Source organism: Phytophthora sojae (genome assembly GCF_000149755.1).
Source record: "Phytophthora sojae unplaced genomic scaffold PHYSOscaffold_12, whole genome shotgun sequence".
NCBI lineage: Eukaryota > Oomycota > Peronosporomycetes > Peronosporales > Peronosporaceae > Phytophthora > Phytophthora sojae.
In genome coordinates, this window is record NW_009258126.1 from 158,659 (window position 1) to 174,816 (window position 16,158).

The window sequence follows — 16,158 nt, forward strand, 5'->3', positions numbered from 1 at the left end:
TTAAACACAACCACCTCGGGCATCTCGTCGTGCAGGTGAGTAACAGTCCGAGCTAAAATGTTCCGCATGAACATCTTAATGATTGGCAACAATAGCGCAAACGCCGTCTTGCCACGCTTCGAGAGTGTTGTAAAGACGAAGAAATACGGCGGGTATGTGAAAACCAGAAGCAATTGACATAACCACAATTTACCCGAGTTGATGAGCATTGTCGCTGCCCCTGGCGTCTCCCTCACCTTCTTCCCCCACTCAATTACCATAGTGATCGAGATTATTATCGCCCAGGGAGGGGTTACCAGCAATAACCCGAAAGGCACGGGGAAGCCGATAGTCTGTGCATAGCTGTACATGAGGCCCACGGCGCAAAGAGACACCAATATTGTGTTGACTACCACACGCTTGAGGGGATACGGAAGTATCCGAACACTGCCCCGGAACTGCAAGACAACGAGAGCCGTGACCACCACAAACGTGTAGAATGTCCGAGCAAAGAACATTTTGTTGGAGCTAACTCCTTCAGACGGATCGGCGAGAGGGAGGAGATCCACTGCCACGGTCACAATTAAACACACGAGTGGAGTGATGAACAGAACTGCGAGCACTCGGAGCCAGCTCGTCTCGGTGGAATACTTGGCCAGCTCCAGAATGCGCTCTTCCGAGCACTTCCCATGCAGCTCCACTTGAGTCGACTCCCACAGGTTGATGAACACACGCCATATAGGCGCCATTCGGCCAACGAGAAAAATAACAGCAAGAGCATTCCAGTGTGCCTCAACAGTGTTTAGCACATTTCTAGATTTTTCATTCAGATGATACGTGCTGCAGCCAAGGGAATTTGAATGTGTAGTCGTAACCTGGGGAGAGAGAAGAGATAAATAAGCTTCGTATCTGGATTGACCGCATTGACAGGATTGGGCTAACTTACCATTGTGCTGTAACGAAGCCTGCACATTGTAAAACACCCAAAATATCATTTTGTTCTGAATTCCAACGAATTGCTTTTCCAATACGAATGCGAGCTGATGAACAGGAGAAAGTCCCAAAATTTGGTGCAGTGCAACGCAAAGCAGAAGCAGTGATGCGATCTGGAGGCCACAGTAAAACTGCACACTTTTTAGCGTCTCCACTAGCTCAGTTTGGTTCATCCCGTGAATTTGAGCATAGTAGTTGCCGTTGGGCAGATAAAACATGCAGGTTATGTAGATAGCTGGAACATAATGAGCGATTAGCCGGAGGGGTACAAGTATTACCAAATAAGCAGATACTTACAAAACACCAATGGGATGACGACCTCGACGAAGTTGAGAAGAAGCAGAAATTCTGCTGCGTAGAGCAACCTCTGGACCTTGTGGATATAGCGTGCTTGAAGTCTGGGAAACTCGTGTACAACATGCTCCAGATTTGGGGCTAGTTGTGTTTCCAATGACAAATTCTGCGCTGGTACAAGCGCATTCTCCAAAGTTTTCGGCCTAGCTACAAAAGATTGTTTAGCAATTTTGCTTCCTGCCGCTCCATTCACGAGAATAGGACTCGGGGCTATCCGCGTGGGGTTTCTAGCTCGGGATACCAGGGTCACTTCTGGTGTCAAGTTACCAGCACGGCACAGTAGAAAAGTAGCTCGTCGTAACGTAGTAGTTGCCTCCCCGTTGTGGTCACGAAAACTTTTGATACCATCCAAGTTGTGTTGTTGTTCAATTTTCAGCTCTAGATCCTTCAGGTAGCGACGACTGCTTCTTGCACCGCGGAGTGAGAACGTCATCATCACTACATCGAAGAACATAATTTCCAGCGTGATCCAAATCGTCGGCGAGTTCTGCATGCAGTAAGACACGAAAAGCGCGTTGAAGACGTCGCAGTTGAATACCACGACTTCAGGCATTTCGTCCTTCAGGTGAGTCACTGTCCGTGCCACAACATTTCTCATGAACAATTTGATCAGAGGCAACAACAGCGCAAGCGCTGTTTTCCCGCCCTTGGGCAACGTCGTGAAGATGTAAAAGTACGGAGGGTACGTGAAAGTCAGCGACACTTGACATACCCACAGTTTAGCGGCGTTGACAATCATCGTCGCTGCTCCTGGCGTTTCCCTCACCTTCTTTGCCCAAGCTACTGTCATAGCGATCACGATCAGAGTCGCCCAAAGCGGAACCATCATCAGTAGCCCGAACGGCACCGGGAAGCCAATAGTCTGGGCAACTCCGTAGAAAATCCCAACAACGCAAGCTGATATAAGCATCGACTCGACCAAGATGCGCTTTAAAGGGTACGGAAGTAGCGGTACACTCATCCGGAACTGCTGCACGACGAGAACGGAAACCACTATGAAGGTGTAAAATATCCTTGCGAAGAACATCTTGTTAGCGCCAAGTCCTTCAGACGGATCGGCGAGCGGTAGAACATCAACCGCTATTGTCACGATTAAACACGGGAGTGGAGTGGTGAATAGCACGGCGATCACCCGTAGCCAGCTCGTCTCGGCGGAATACTTGGCCATCTCCAACACGCGCGCTTCCGAGTAGAGTCCATGCAGCTCCACTTGAGTGGAGTCCCAGAGGTTGAAAATGCCGCGCCACGTTGCCGACATCGAGGCTGGTGCCGAGTCTGAAGGAGAGAGGAAATGTCGACACTGTCTCGAAATATCACGGCCATTATTATCTGGTATACTTACGTGATAATAACGTCATCACGATTAACGCTAATGGACTCAGCCTGTTACCACAGCGACAGCGTTCTTTTCCTACTTACCCGGTCGATTCTGTTTACTAACATCATTCAGGGGGGGAAATGGCTGCTGTGAATGTGAAAACTCCGACGCCCGAACGGCGGACGCAAACCAACACGAGCAATTAAGAGTACACCGATCCAACAAATTGCTATTGTAAATACAACGATCAAATGCAGTTGTGGACGCCAAGAGTGAAAAAAAACTCGAAGGTATCATCTGCATTCCCTGGTAGTGCTGTGCCGGAACGCCCCAGTTTCATCTCTACTGGTGGATACGGACACGCTTGCGAGCTGCGTTGCACTTCCGAATCGAAGTTGCTGTCGTTGAAGACGCTTCTGTTTGTGAGGTCTTCGTGGAAAGGGACAATTCCGTCGTCGAGCCCTCAGAAGCAGATCCACCCGCAGACTCCGTCATCGAAGTTTCATAGGACGAACTCGACGTCAGGCTGCTCGATGATTCAGCCTCATTAGCTACAGATGACTGAGTTGTCGGGGCCTCAGTGGCATTAATTGACGTCAGTGCACCACTCGAGCCGTTGTAGATCGGGATGCACTCCTTGTACACCTGCTACGAGATGCCCTTGATGAAGCGCACGCCCAGCCAGTACCAGTACAACACGCAGCTGTCTCCGCACGCGCTGTAGTCCAGCTTGAACGGCTGGCTCGTGATGGATTCGTGGCAGTTCGGGTACGACAGCGACAGCTTGTCACCCATGTAGATCTCACAGGGATCATCGTGTGTGAAACCCGAAGTGCGCATGGTGCCGTCCTCAGGAATCTGTTGGGGGATCCCATTCGGGTCGGTCCACCCACAGGCCTGGTCGGCTCCTTTCGTGACCGAGTAGTTGCCGTTGTCCATGAAGTCGCGCAGACTCTTGTAGCCGTTGTCAACCATGAACTGCGTGAAGTTTGCTTGAGTCGTGAAGCCCTGACCTTCGAGGAACGCCAAGGGCTTCCACAGTTCCTGGCACTCAGCCGACGTCGAGTTCGCTCGCGTCCACGTTGGCGTCGGGACGTGCACGACTTGGTGGGCGTCGACGGAGAGACTCTGCAGCATTAAGGCACTGCCTAGAACTGCGATGGACGTCAGCATTGCCGCTTGCTTGGTTGCTTGGATGAATTGGTGAGGAGGTAAATTGAGAAGTGACAGCCACGGAATTGAGTCTTAACCGGGGGAGAGCATTCCAGCGCGTTGCACTGACAAAGCTTTGGTGGTCGTGGAGCTTTTCCTCCTGAGCAGATGTGAGGATAACATCAAGGTTGACCCCTGAAGGACACCTTAGACTGGAAACGGAGGACGATCCCATCGTCAGCGTCCATGACAAAGACGCACGTGAGCAGTGACCGCAGTGGTCGTAGGGGGCTCTATACACGATAGGTAATGACTTTTTGCAAAACTCCACAAGCCCCATAAACCTCGGTAGGACCACGTCATCCGTGTTTGCAGACTCCCCGACTTCGTAGATCGGTACGAGAGAACGCTCGATGTTTCGTGGGATCGACCAACATAAATGCTGGAAGTACGCCGTGCATACTTAATCGTAGATCGCCAGGCTGTCCCCAAGTTGGAGGCCCAAGGAACACTGCTACGTGTATACACGCCGTGTACTAAACAACCTAGAGAGCTTTGTTTGATGCCACCGTCCTGTTCACGCACATTAAATACGCCTCTGCCTTCATTAAGATGAGAACTGAAGCGCTGGTCAGGACTTTTCTGCCAAAAACAGTTAACAACACAAGTCAAAAAGTTTGTATGGAGAATAACAACTGCGTTGGTAAACTACAGGTAGAGGGAGGCGGCGAACACGATGTCGCGCTTGAGCTTCTTGCCGCCCTCCTCGAACTTCTTCTCGAGCTCGACGTCACCGATGGAGTGCGCAGCCAGCGTAAGTTGGCGCAGCAACTCCTCAAGGCGACGCAAACAACGGATAATCGTGCCCTCGAACGCGTCCGACATCTTGCAAATCTGCGAGAACTTGGCCCCCTGGCACCAGGCAATCACCACGTCCACCAGGCTTGTGTTGAACGCACCGGCGTACTCATCGACATCGACAGTAATTTTGGCGTCCTGCATCACCTTTGCAATGCGCTGCGCACTTTCGCGCAGCTGGCGAACAGGGATCTCTAAGCTTTCGGCCTGCGGCGGTTTGTCGCTGTCCTTCTTCTTCTCCGTGTTAATCAAACAGCTCAAAAGCGCCACTGTATCGTTCACCGACAAGTCGTTGAACTGACCGTTGAAGATCATTTCCGTCACCAAAAGCTCGTCCGTCGTAGACACCTCGCAAGCCGTACGGCCCTTACGCTGAATCACACCCTCCTTGTCCACGAATTCAAGTCTCCGCAGCACACGTCGGCGACGGCGCAGGTCGTCACGCAGCACCAAGGACTTGGACTCCTTGATCTTACGCTCCAGCTCACGCATCTTGGCCTCGCTCTCCATCTTCAGGTTGTACAGGGCAAATCTAGCCTCCTTGTCAGCTGCATTGTGGAAGGCCGAGCTCTTCAGCTTCTTCTCTGCCTCGACCGTCTTTTCAATCACACGTGCGAACTGCTCGTCCTGGATGTCCATGTCTTCACGCGGGTCCAAAAGCGGCACACCCTGAGGGAATCGGCGCAGCACCTCCTTGACCGACTTGCCTACAGTTTGACGGCTCTCTAACGTACGCAAGTCCTTGGGAATATACACACGCAGCGACGACAGCAGGTCCAGCATCTCGAGCGGCACAGGGCAGATCTTCATCTCGTAGGTAGTTGACGACGACAGACCCATCATTCCTTCCGGGGCCGGAGTGGGCAGCTCCGAGGCAGTGCTGCTGTTGGTGGCATCGTTCGACTTCGCGTTGCCATTGTTTGCCACGCAGTTCAGGAGAACGTGCACAATCGTGTCAGGCGTCGCAGAGGTCGAGTCGCTGGCGTTCTTGGTGGTGAAGTTGACGACAACGCCCCAGTCCCACTTGGGTTTAGTCGTGCCATCATCGCTGTCCGGGCAGTAAAGCTTCACCAATCGACCACCGTTGAGGAAGCGCACCACATAGTCCGGCTTGTTGCGAATAGCCAGGAACTCCTCTTTAAGACGCACGAGCGACCTGGACAGGTAATAGTACTGCGCGACTTCTTCCTCGTTCTTGATCACGATCTGGTCTTTCTCCTCCTTGGCGCGCTCAAGCGCTTCCTCCAGCGCAGGCGCGGCCTGCTCGTTCTGGAACTGGTGGAAAGACTGCTTGATCATGTACTCCGGGTCGGCATCTTCCACACGCATCAAGTTGAGCAGCATGTTGTAGCCGAGGTGGAATGTGCTGAAAAGCGGGTCGGCTTGGCCGTAGAGAATGCCCTTGGCCACCTGCGGCTCCATCTGCTCGCTCAGCATCTGAATAACGATACCACGTGCATCCAGCGAACGTCGACCAGCACGACCAGACATCTGAATGTACTCGCCGGCAGTGATCCAGCGGAAGTCCTTGCCGTCGTACTTGCGGCAGTTGGTGAACACGACCGTCTTGGCAGGCATGTTCAGACCCATTGAGAAAGTCTCGGTGGCAAACAGACACTTGAGCAGACCTTCGCCGAACAGAATCTCGATCACTTCCTTGAGAATAGGCAGCAGACCACCGTGGTGAATACCGATGCCACGACGAAGCAGCGGCAGGATCGAGTCCACCTGTGGCAGCGCGCGATCGTCGTCCGAGAGCGAGTCCATGGCGTTCTTGAAGAGCTGGTCCACGGACTGCTTCTCCTCCTCCGTGTTGAAGTCGAGCTTGGACATGAGCAGCGCGTACGACTCGCACTCGCGCTTGCTGAAGGAGAAGATGATCACGGGGTCATACTGCCGCTCCATGATGAGCTTCACGATGCGGAATACGTCCGTGCCGACTTTCTTCTTGGGGTTGCTCTTCTGGGCCTTGCGTCGCTTGGTGTTGCTGCCGTAGGACGCCAGCTCCGCCGCCGCGTCGTCCACCGACGCCGACAGCGTGGCAATGGCCTTCTGGAAGTTGTCTTCACGGAATTTGCCCTTCTCGTCCACCACCAGGTGCAGTCCGTTGCCTCCAGCGGGGAAGATGTAGTGCTGCAGGGGCGTGGGACGGTAGTCCGTGTACACGACGTGGCAGGGCTGGTGGTGGATGTGGCAGATCCAGCCGGCGAACTCCTTGGAGTTGGGGATCGTGGCCGACAAAAACACAAAACGCACCTTGTGCGGCAGCAGGATGATACTCTCCTCCCAGACGACGCCGCGCTCCTTGTCGCGCATGTAGTGGATCTCGTCGTAGATGACCCACGCCACTTCGCGCATGATCTCCGAGCCTCGGTAGAGCATGCTCCTGAGAATCTCCGTCGTCATGATCAGACACGTCGCGGACGGGTTGATGGTGATGTCGCCCGTCATGAGGCCCACGTCGCCGAACTCCTCCTCCAGGTCGCGGTACTTCTGGTTGCTCAGCGCCTTGATGGGGGACGTGTAGATGACGCGCTGCTTGTCGCGCAGCGACTTGGCGATGGCGTACTCGGCCACGGCCGTCTTGCCGGCCGACGTGTGGGCCGAGACCAGCACCGACTCGCCGGCCTCGATGTAGTCCACGGCCTGCTGCTGGAACGGGTCCAGCGTGAACGGGTACGTCTTGGCCGGGTTCTCGGCGGCGGCGCCCGCCGTGGGCGTCATCTCGTAGTCCGGCGGGTACACGGAGAACGAGATGAGGTTCTTCTGCTGCGTGCCGGTGGACACGACGCCTCCCGAGCCCTTGTCGCTGCCGTCCACGGGCGTCGCGTCGATGCGCTTGCCCTCCACGACCTTGAGCGCCGTGGAGGCCGGACGACCATCACTCTGACTTTGGGGTTGTTGCTGCTGCTGCTTCTTGGCGGGCGGGGACGCCGCCTTGTCGTCGTTGGCGGCGGGCGCGGGCGCCTCCTTGCGCTTGGCGGAGGTGGCGGCCTGCTCCTCGGCCGTGAGCGTGGCGGTCGCGTCGTCGAAGGCGCCGAACAGGTCCAGCTCCTCGTCGGCCATGGCGGTTGGAGGTGACGCGAAGTGGAAGTGGAAATGGCTCCGCTACCAGTCTATTGGGTCACCGATTGGTGGCTGAGGGTACTGGAGAAACGTGTGACGGTTGTGGCGCGATGCGATGTGCGCGGAAGGTGGCGCTAAGAAAATAAGGTAATTAGTCGGTTTCGTGCTTGTAATATGTTCATGAAACTTTTTTTTTAACTCAACTCGATTTTTTTTTAACTTTCAACTTGAATACAACACACCTCGATAGCCGAGTCCGCGTCGCCGTATTTGCCTTTTGAGTGAGCTCTTCAGGAATATACAAAGTTGCGCATGAAAAAGGTATTGACATCTATAGCGACCAAACAACAACATGTGAACCACTCATTTCGATTTCGTGCGTCCACAACACGTGCTCGGTACAACACGAGACGCTACTGGTCCCTGCTTCTCTAAGCACGGATGCGCTTCCGCGCCGGTGCATTGCACTTTTTGTCCGGAGTCGGCGTCGTCGCATCCGTTGAAGGCGCCTCGGTCTGCGTCGTCTCAGTGGAGGGAGACGACTCGGTCGACGGAGCTGAAGGGGACGATCGGGCGGTGGACGGAGCTTCGGGGGTCGCAGGGGCATCCGTTGACTGTGTCGTCGGAGTGTTATTCGAGGAGCCCGAAGCCTTGCTGCTGGTTGAATCAGCCTCAGGAGCCGCAGCTGAGCCCGTAGCGGGGGCCGGTGCACCACCACCGCCGCCAGAGCCAGAGTAGAGCGGGATGCACTCCTTGTACACTTGCCACGAGAACTTGCCCTTCAGCTTACGCACGCCCAGCCAGTACCAGTACAGGATGCAGCTATCCCCGCAGCCGCTGTAGTCCAGCTTGAACGTCTGGTCAGTGATCGACTCGTGGCAGTTGAGGTACGAGAGGGCCAGCTTGTCGCCCATGTAGATCTCACACGGTCCGTCGTGGGTGTAGCCCGACGTGCGCATCGTGCCGTCCTCGGGGATCTGTTGCGGGATTCCCTTGGGGTCGGTCCATCCGCAGGCCTGGTCGGCTCCATCCGTCAGCTTGTACTTGGCCCTCTCCATGAAGTCGCGGAGACTCTTGTAGCCATTGTCGACCTGGTACTGCGTGAAGTTCTCCTGCGTCTTGAATCCCTCCTTCTCGAGGAAAGACAGCGGGTTCCAGAGCTCACGACGCTCGGAAGCCGTCGAGTTGGCTCGCGTCCAAGTGGGCGACGGAACGTAGACGACCTGGTGAGCCTCCACGGAGAGACTCTGCAACGCCAGAGCACTACCGATAACTGCGATGGACGTCAACATTGTCCACTACAGTGTCACCTGGATGAGTTCGAGCGCGGGTCAATTGAGAAATGAACTCTGGAAAGCCGAGCGTCGCGCAAGGGGCATTTCGATGGGGAGAAACGAACTAACACGCCTGCTTTTTACTGTTTGTACAGACTCGGTTCAATTTGACTTGTCTTTCGCGGCAGCGTTTCTTCACGAGCAGATGTGGGGGGAATCGCATCAAGGGATATCGCACTTCCCTGTCTTACAGAAATTTACTAAGGGCATGTAGAGGACGATCACCAGCTGCTGTGCTGCTGCTCGAGAGATGCATTGGAGCTTGAGCATGCCGATGACACTGTCCGGGCGAAGGGCTTTCGTGCCAGCGCCTTCATAACAATGCGTCTCGTACAGTAATACTTTGGTTTCCCGAGTGTACAGTATGTATGTCCATCCTGGGTCAAATTGTCGGTTCGATGGTGGAAATCGATCGGGATTCCTGGCTCCACGCTTCATGAAACCCCGCACTTCGCACGCGGGCACGGCAACGCATGCGAAACCTAAAGACATAAAATTGGTGTACACGATGAAGTAGGTGCATGTACTCATAGTTAGAATAGCTATCGCTATCTGTCTAACAGAACATCTAAACTCTAGACTTGACACACAGTGCCTCTTGTACACAAATACTGGTCGAGATCGACGAGTTGGCTGTAGTTGAGGTTCACTCAGTTGCCGTTCGGGTTCGTCGTCATCGTTGCGCCACCGCCCGAGCCCGAGTAGATGGGGATGCACTCCTTGTACACCTGCCACGAGTACTTGTTGTTGAGGAAGCGCACGCCCAGCCAGTACCAGTACAAGGTGCAGCTATCGCCACATCCGCTGTAGTCCAGCTTGAACGTCTGGTCCGTGATCGACTCGTGGCAGTTCAGATACGACAGCGCCAGCTTGTCGCCCATGTAGATCTCGCAGGGGCCGTCGTGGGTGTAGCCCGACGTACGCATGGTTCCGTCCGATGGAATCTGCTGGGCGATGCCCTTGGGGTCGGTCCATCCGCAGGCCTGGTCGGCTCCTTCCGTGACCGTGTACTTGGCGTTGTCCATGAAATCACGCAGGCTCTTGTAGCCGTTGTCGACCTGGTACTGGGTGAAGTTCTACTGCGTCTGGAAACCTTGGTTCTCGAGGAACGCCAACGGGTTCCAAAGCTCACGACGCTCTGCGGCCGTCGAGTTCGCACGCGTCCACGTGGGCGACGGAATATACACGACCTGATGCGCTTCGGCCTGCAGTACAAGCGCGCTGCCGACCACAGCCAGGGACATGAGGAAAGTGAGCATATTCGTCGGTGTGGGGAGTGGGCTTTTGCTTGCCAATGGAAAATCGGGGAATGAGATGAAGTCCATGTAGCACGCCACGCAGCGCAGCGCATCGATTCGAATTGACAGCTTGCCGGGTGAAGCAGCATGACCCTGCAATATGGCTTTCGCGACCCGAGCAAGGCTCTACATGTAGTGGAGCGGAAGGAGCTCCAAATGCTCATCGACTGACATGGTGTGGTATTCAAGATCAAGATGTTCGAGACAGACCACATGTTTTTAGGGTCATCAAATCTGGCGATCCAGTCCAGATCGTCGGATCCAAGCAGTAGAGGAGTCCTCTGAGGACGTCTGCAGCCGATCACTCAACGTTTTCTCGGCGTTCGATAGCCTTTGCTGTCCGTCTCGGGCGACGAGGTGTCAACCGGGGATTGCGATCCCCTCCCGATCCCGATGCCCCACAGGCAAGAAAGCCAACGCCACTCGCCATATTGTCGGCTGGACGGACCCCCGAGAGAGGAACTGAATGGGACTGCGCCGGAATCCAGCGCACCCACGACGTGAGTTAGCTCACATGGTCTCAAGCGCCCTAGGAGTGGCCATGCGAGGGTGCATTCCGTTGGTAATCGACTGGGTGCAAGTCGCGCTTCACAACCGCCGGAATTCGAGTCCAAGCTCCGTTTGAAATTCCAGGGACCCAAGCCAACGCTTCTATCGTAGAAGTAGAGCGTTTGAAGGAAGCATTGCATTTGCAGCTGATCGACCAACGCGTGGTGCGGCGGACCCATTAGCAACGAGCCTTTAAAACCGAACGGACTGCACTCCACGTGGGCCCATGGAGCCTGTCCTCACGGGGCACAACGTGGCGCATATGGCGCGTTGAACCTAGGACGCTCCGTCTGGACTCCTGCTACTATGCCCGGAGGGTGCGCCCAGAACGCTGTGGCGGCGACAGCCGATACCGGCATAGCAATGCCTCGCAATTGCCATAGAAACCATCACTTTCATCGAAAAGTCAGCGGTTTCCACGCGCCAGCGCTGTCTTCTGGCCGGCGGAATATTCAGGCGCGCCGGAGAAAAACTGCCACGCTCGCTGGACCAAGGTGCCCCCAGATGCCGTCACGCCACGACTCCATTCCTCGTTTCATTGCCATCCGCGCAGGTGGCAGCTCATTGAACCCCTTCGACTGCGGATCGATCCACCATGAAGATCCTATTGGTTCTGAGCGTCGCTCTCTTCGCGCTGCTCTCGCGACTGGCGGAAGTTGAAGCGCAAACGACCTGCGGGTCCCGACTCCGCAAAGACTGGGATATGATGACCGCCACGGAGAAGACGACGTACAAGAACGCCATCGCCGCGGCAATGGACTCCGGCGCCTACATCAAGTTCGTCGAGATGCACACGGAGATGAGGTCCGAGATGGAGGCTCACCGCCAGTGCATGTTCGTCTACTGGCACCGCTTGATGCTCGTCGTGTTCGAGAACATGCTACGCGGACAAGGCGCGGCGTACGCGTGTGTGACGGTGCCGTATTTCAACTGGATTGTGGCCGCGGCCCGCGTGACGGCGGGCACGTGCAACTCGTTCGGCAGCTGCATGGCCATCACCAGGGAGCTCGGCGGTTGGACGGGCACGCAACGGACGCTCGCCATCAACGGTATCAACAACTCCGGTCGCTGTGTGGCCGTGTCGCCGTTGGATCACTTCTGCCAGCTTTCGTCCCTCAGCGGAGCCAACTGCGCCCGGTGCGTGCCTCGCAGCGACTGGAGCGTGGCTCGGGTGCCCACCTCTGCAGGGTACGCGTCCGTGCGCCAGCAAGTGTTCAACGGCAGGACCATCGGTCAGATGTCGCCTCTCATCGAGCAGGGCTGCCACAACAACGTCCACGCCAACCTCGCCAGCACCATGGGAACGTTCGCCTCGCCGTCCGACCCGATCTTCTGGTCGCACCACGCGATGATCGATCTGCTCCACGTCGTCTTCCACAAGTGCCGCGTGGGAACAGCTCGGCTTACGTTCGCTCAGAAGGCGGCAAGTGTCGGCTGGACGTCTTGTGCCCGCCGTGACGGTGGCACCTTCAGCCCGACCGACGTGATCACCATGCGTACGGGCGAGAGGGGCATTAATCCGATCCCTGGCCAGAACGACCCACGAATCGGCAGATACTTCACGGGGGTCCCCAACCAGTTCGCAGGTCTCATGGACGTGCGCGATTTGGGCGCCAGCAGCTACGGCTACTACATCAGCGGACAGGTCGCGACCATGTACACCCAATGCGATGCAGCGCCGATGTCCCGCAAGCTGGAGGAGATGGCAACCAACAGCACCGCCCCAAAGCCAAAAATGTGTGGCGTGGCCGAAGACGATGGCTACGATGCCGACGGAAACGACTACGCGTCGCAGAACAACTTCCCCGAGACCGACTACACCGGCCAGGACGACGGTCATCAGGACATCGTGGTCGTCGACAACTCCGGCCAGCCGATCACCGAGGACACGCCCATCGATGCCTACGTCACCGACGATGACGAGAAGCGCGTCGTCAACTGGTACGACCAGACTCTTGAGTACATGGGCGGCGACTCGCATGAGAACATGGCCGACCTCGAGCGTCAAGCCTGCATGTTCGAGCACGTTTGTCTGGGCGGCACTAAGGACTACTCGCCCGAGTTCAAGGCCATCTGGAAGGTGAAGGAGCCGCGCTGCAAGGCCATCGTGGACGCGATCCTGAACGGCTCGGAGTCGATCATCTTCGAGTCGTGGCGCGAGAACATGGAGGCTCAGTTCGGCTGCCCTGAGCCGACGGACTCGAGCTCGTCTTCGGGTTCGTACTCGGGCTCGTGGGGATCGTCGGAGGATGGCACCGTGGAGTACCCGGTTGTAGGCGGCTCGCAGGAATCGGTCGAGAACTCGAATGACACGATCCAGTTCCCGGATACCGATGGTGAAGTGGATCTGCCAACCGACACGACTTGGGATGCTTGAGGAAGCTGAGGACGGTCTGTAACGCAGCAACGAGGGGAGACCCCTCCATATATTTGGTTGCGCCTGTATGCTCTTTGAGCATGTAGAGCTTAGATTTTTTTAGTCCGGTGGACTCACTGGTATCTATAGTGAATATAAATGGATGAGTACTGGACGGAGGTGTTACACGTTTGGTATCTCATGAAGTCACTTCGCCGGAAGTTACTAGAAAACGGTGCGGCTCTCCGGACGAATCATTAAATACCAAAACGCAAGAAACTATAGTAGGCCCCAGCCCAACCTAGCGATACCTCTGAAACTGGCTTGCGATCGATTGTTAGATATTTATTATTCATTGCGTCAACTTGGAGTCAATGTTGGTATTGTCAATATTGCCAGTGGTTTCAATCAAATTCGAACAATAATCGTTAAAACTAAATAGATTATCATAATTTCATTTGAAAACTGTTAGACTGCAGGAATTTTATTTTTTGTATATGAATTACAAAAATATACACAATATATTCTTATTGAACCAACAAAACTGAATGATAATTGTTTTCGATCAATTAATCGAAAATTTCAGGAATACAATATCAGTTGAATTTCCGCGAAGATAAGTAATAAATTACTGGTAATTTATGGATAGCATGGCGGTCGCAGGCACACCACCGGCAACGGATGCCGAATCCTATCGTGCGCGCTAGTAACACCAGAAGTTAGCAGGATAGGGATCAATGGGGTCGTGCTAACTCGTGATACCCATCGCGAAGGCTGATTTTTGCGAAACTGTCCTCGGCCGATTTTCTATCGCGACGAGAGGACTGCTTGCTGCCCGTCGGAAACGGACAAAGTCGGTAGGTTCGGGGACAACGAAGGCCTCAGTTCTCAATTTCCAAGCTGCCGTGGTGGACGTCGAGATCCTGTATTCGTCATGAAGGTGCTATGGATTCTGAGTCTCGGTCTCCTGGCGATCGTCGCAAGCGTAGCTCAAGCGCAAACTACCTGTGGTGCACGTGTCCGTAAGGACTGGGATGCCATGACCGCCACGGAGAAGACGACGTACAAGAACGCCATCGCCGCGGCAATGGACTCCGGCGCCTACATCAAGTTCGTCGAGATGCACACCGAGATGAAGTCCGAGATGGAGGCGCACAACCAGTGCATGTTCGTCTACTGGCACCGACTGCTGCTCGTCGTGTTCGAGAACATGCTACGCGGACAAGGCGCGGCGTACGCGTGTGTGACGGTGCCGTATTTCAACTGGATTGTGGCCGCGGCCCGCGTGACGGCGGGTACGTGCAACTCGTTCGGCAGCTGCATGGCCATCACCAGGGAGCTCGGCGGTTGGAAGGGCACGCAACGGACGCTCGCCATCAACGGTATCAACAACTCCGGTCGCTGTGTGGCCGTGTCGCCGTTGGATCACTTCTGCCAACTAACGTCCATCACCGGCACAGCTTGCGTCAAGTGCATCCCGCGTAGTGACTGGAGTGCTGCTAGGGTGCCGACGGCTGCAGGCTACGCGTCAGTGCGTAACCAAGTGCTTGGCGGGAAAACCATCGGACAAATGTCTCCTCTGGTCGAGAAAGGCTGCCACAACAATGTCCACGCCAACCTTGGGAGCACAATGGGCACCTTCGCCTCCCCAGCGGACCCACTCTTCTGGTCGCACCACGCCATGGTCGATGCGCTGCACTCCATCTTCCACAAGTGTCGCGTGGGGACAGCCATTTTGACCACCGCCCAGAAGACAGCAAGCGCAGGGTGGACATCATGCGCTCGTCGTGACACTGGCACCTTCAACCCGACTGATGCCATCACCATGCGCACCGGAGAGAAGGGAGTGAATCCGATTCCAGGCCGGACCGACCCGAAGATTGGCAAGTACTTCACTGGAGTGCCGACCCAGTTCGTGGGTCTCATGGATACTCGCGACTTAGGCACTAGCAGCTACACGTATGCGTTCAGTGGACAACTAGCAACGCTGTATTCGCAATGTGATGCTGCACCCACGACCCGCAAGCTGGAGGAGATGATGGAAAGCACAGAGACCAACGGTACTTCCAAATGCTCGGTCACCCAGGACGAAGAATCCGGCAGCAACGGCAACTACTTGAACATTATCGCCCTGGACAACACGGGCAAACAGATCGACGCCGACACACCCACCGAGGCCTACATCACCGACGAAGACGAGAAGCGCGTCATCGACTGGTACGACCAGACCATGGAAGCCATGGGTAGAGACTCGCATGAAAACATGGCCGACCTCGAGCGCCAAGCCTGCATGTTCGAGCACGTGTGTCTGGGTGGCACGAAGGACTACTCGCCTGAGTTCAAGGCGCTCTGGAAGGTGAAGGAGCCGCGCTGCAAGACCATTGTGGACGCCATTGTGAACGGTTCGGAGTCGATCATCTACGAGTCGTGGCGCGAGAACATGGAGGCTCAGTTCGGTTGCCCCGATCCAACGGACTCGACGAACTCGACGTCGTATTCGGGCTCGTGGGGATCGTCGGGGGATGGCACCGTGGCCTACTCGGTTATGGTGGGATCGCAGGAATCGGTCGAGGACTCGAATGACACAATCAACTATCCAGAACCGGCCTTCGATACAGCGTGGTAGAGTGGGTATTGGGGAGTGTTCGTTGCCCAATGTAGATACGGATCGAATGCCAAGTAGATCGAAAATCTTACTGTATTCGCTACATGTTACACAGCTGACTTTTTCTTTAAGTTTTTTTTAAAAGCTGAAGTAAAAAAAGGAAAACAGGGATTTTTTTCACGCACACATCATCGATGAGATGAGGAGCTGATGTACACAAGTAATGTATCGCTTTGATATTATAGCGCGTGGATATCTCGGGTCGGCTCACGCAGGCGGGGGAGGAGGCTTAGTGC

General features: G+C 55.3%; 7 protein-coding genes across 7 annotated transcripts; 2 read left to right on the plus strand and 5 right to left on the minus strand.

Annotated features, from left to right (window-relative positions):
• Nucleotides 1–822: 822 nt before the first annotated feature.
• Nucleotides 823–2,551, minus strand: PHYSODRAFT_402638 (hypothetical protein; the record flags this gene model as incomplete). Its single annotated transcript, XM_009538499.1, has 3 exons — nt 823–854; nt 926–1,207; nt 1,270–2,551. Coding segments are annotated over 3 exons (1,596 nt in total), but the record flags the coding sequence as incomplete, so codon positions are not given.
• A 741-nt stretch (nt 2,552–3,292) lies between these two features.
• PHYSODRAFT_527908 (hypothetical protein) lies at nt 3,293–3,817 on the minus strand (the record flags this gene model as incomplete). The annotated part of the gene is made up of 1 exon (XM_009538500.1): nt 3,293–3,817. The coding sequence occupies one exon, from the start codon at nt 3,815–3,817 to the stop codon at nt 3,293–3,295; it is 525 nt and encodes a 174-aa protein (XP_009536795.1).
• A 687-nt stretch (nt 3,818–4,504) lies between these two features.
• PHYSODRAFT_528925 (hypothetical protein) lies at nt 4,505–7,720 on the minus strand (the record flags this gene model as incomplete). The annotated part of the gene is made up of 2 exons (XM_009538501.1): nt 4,505–4,540; nt 4,586–7,720. 2 exons carry the CDS (start codon nt 7,718–7,720, stop codon nt 4,505–4,507), a joined length of 3,171 nt encoding a protein of 1,056 aa, XP_009536796.1.
• Nucleotides 7,721–8,454: 734 nt separating this feature from the next.
• On the minus strand, nt 8,455–9,009 carry PHYSODRAFT_417649 (hypothetical protein; the record flags this gene model as incomplete). Its single annotated transcript, XM_009538502.1, has 1 exon — nt 8,455–9,009. A coding segment is annotated over one exon (555 nt), but the record flags the coding sequence as incomplete, so codon positions are not given.
• Nucleotides 9,010–9,704: 695 nt separating this feature from the next.
• On the minus strand, nt 9,705–10,313 carry PHYSODRAFT_262732 (hypothetical protein; the record flags this gene model as incomplete). The annotated part of the gene is made up of 2 exons (XM_009538503.1): nt 9,705–10,092; nt 10,135–10,313. 2 exons carry the CDS (start codon nt 10,311–10,313, stop codon nt 9,705–9,707), a joined length of 567 nt encoding a protein of 188 aa, XP_009536798.1.
• A 1,183-nt stretch (nt 10,314–11,496) lies between these two features.
• PHYSODRAFT_529493 (hypothetical protein) lies at nt 11,497–13,278 on the plus strand (the record flags this gene model as incomplete). The annotated part of the gene is made up of 1 exon (XM_009538504.1): nt 11,497–13,278. One exon carries the CDS (start codon nt 11,497–11,499, stop codon nt 13,276–13,278), a length of 1,782 nt encoding a protein of 593 aa, XP_009536799.1.
• A 913-nt stretch (nt 13,279–14,191) lies between these two features.
• Nucleotides 14,192–15,883, plus strand: PHYSODRAFT_262769 (hypothetical protein; the record flags this gene model as incomplete). The annotated part of the gene is made up of 1 exon (XM_009538505.1): nt 14,192–15,883. One exon carries the CDS (start codon nt 14,192–14,194, stop codon nt 15,881–15,883), a length of 1,692 nt encoding a protein of 563 aa, XP_009536800.1.
• Nucleotides 15,884–16,158: the final 275 nt, after the last annotated feature.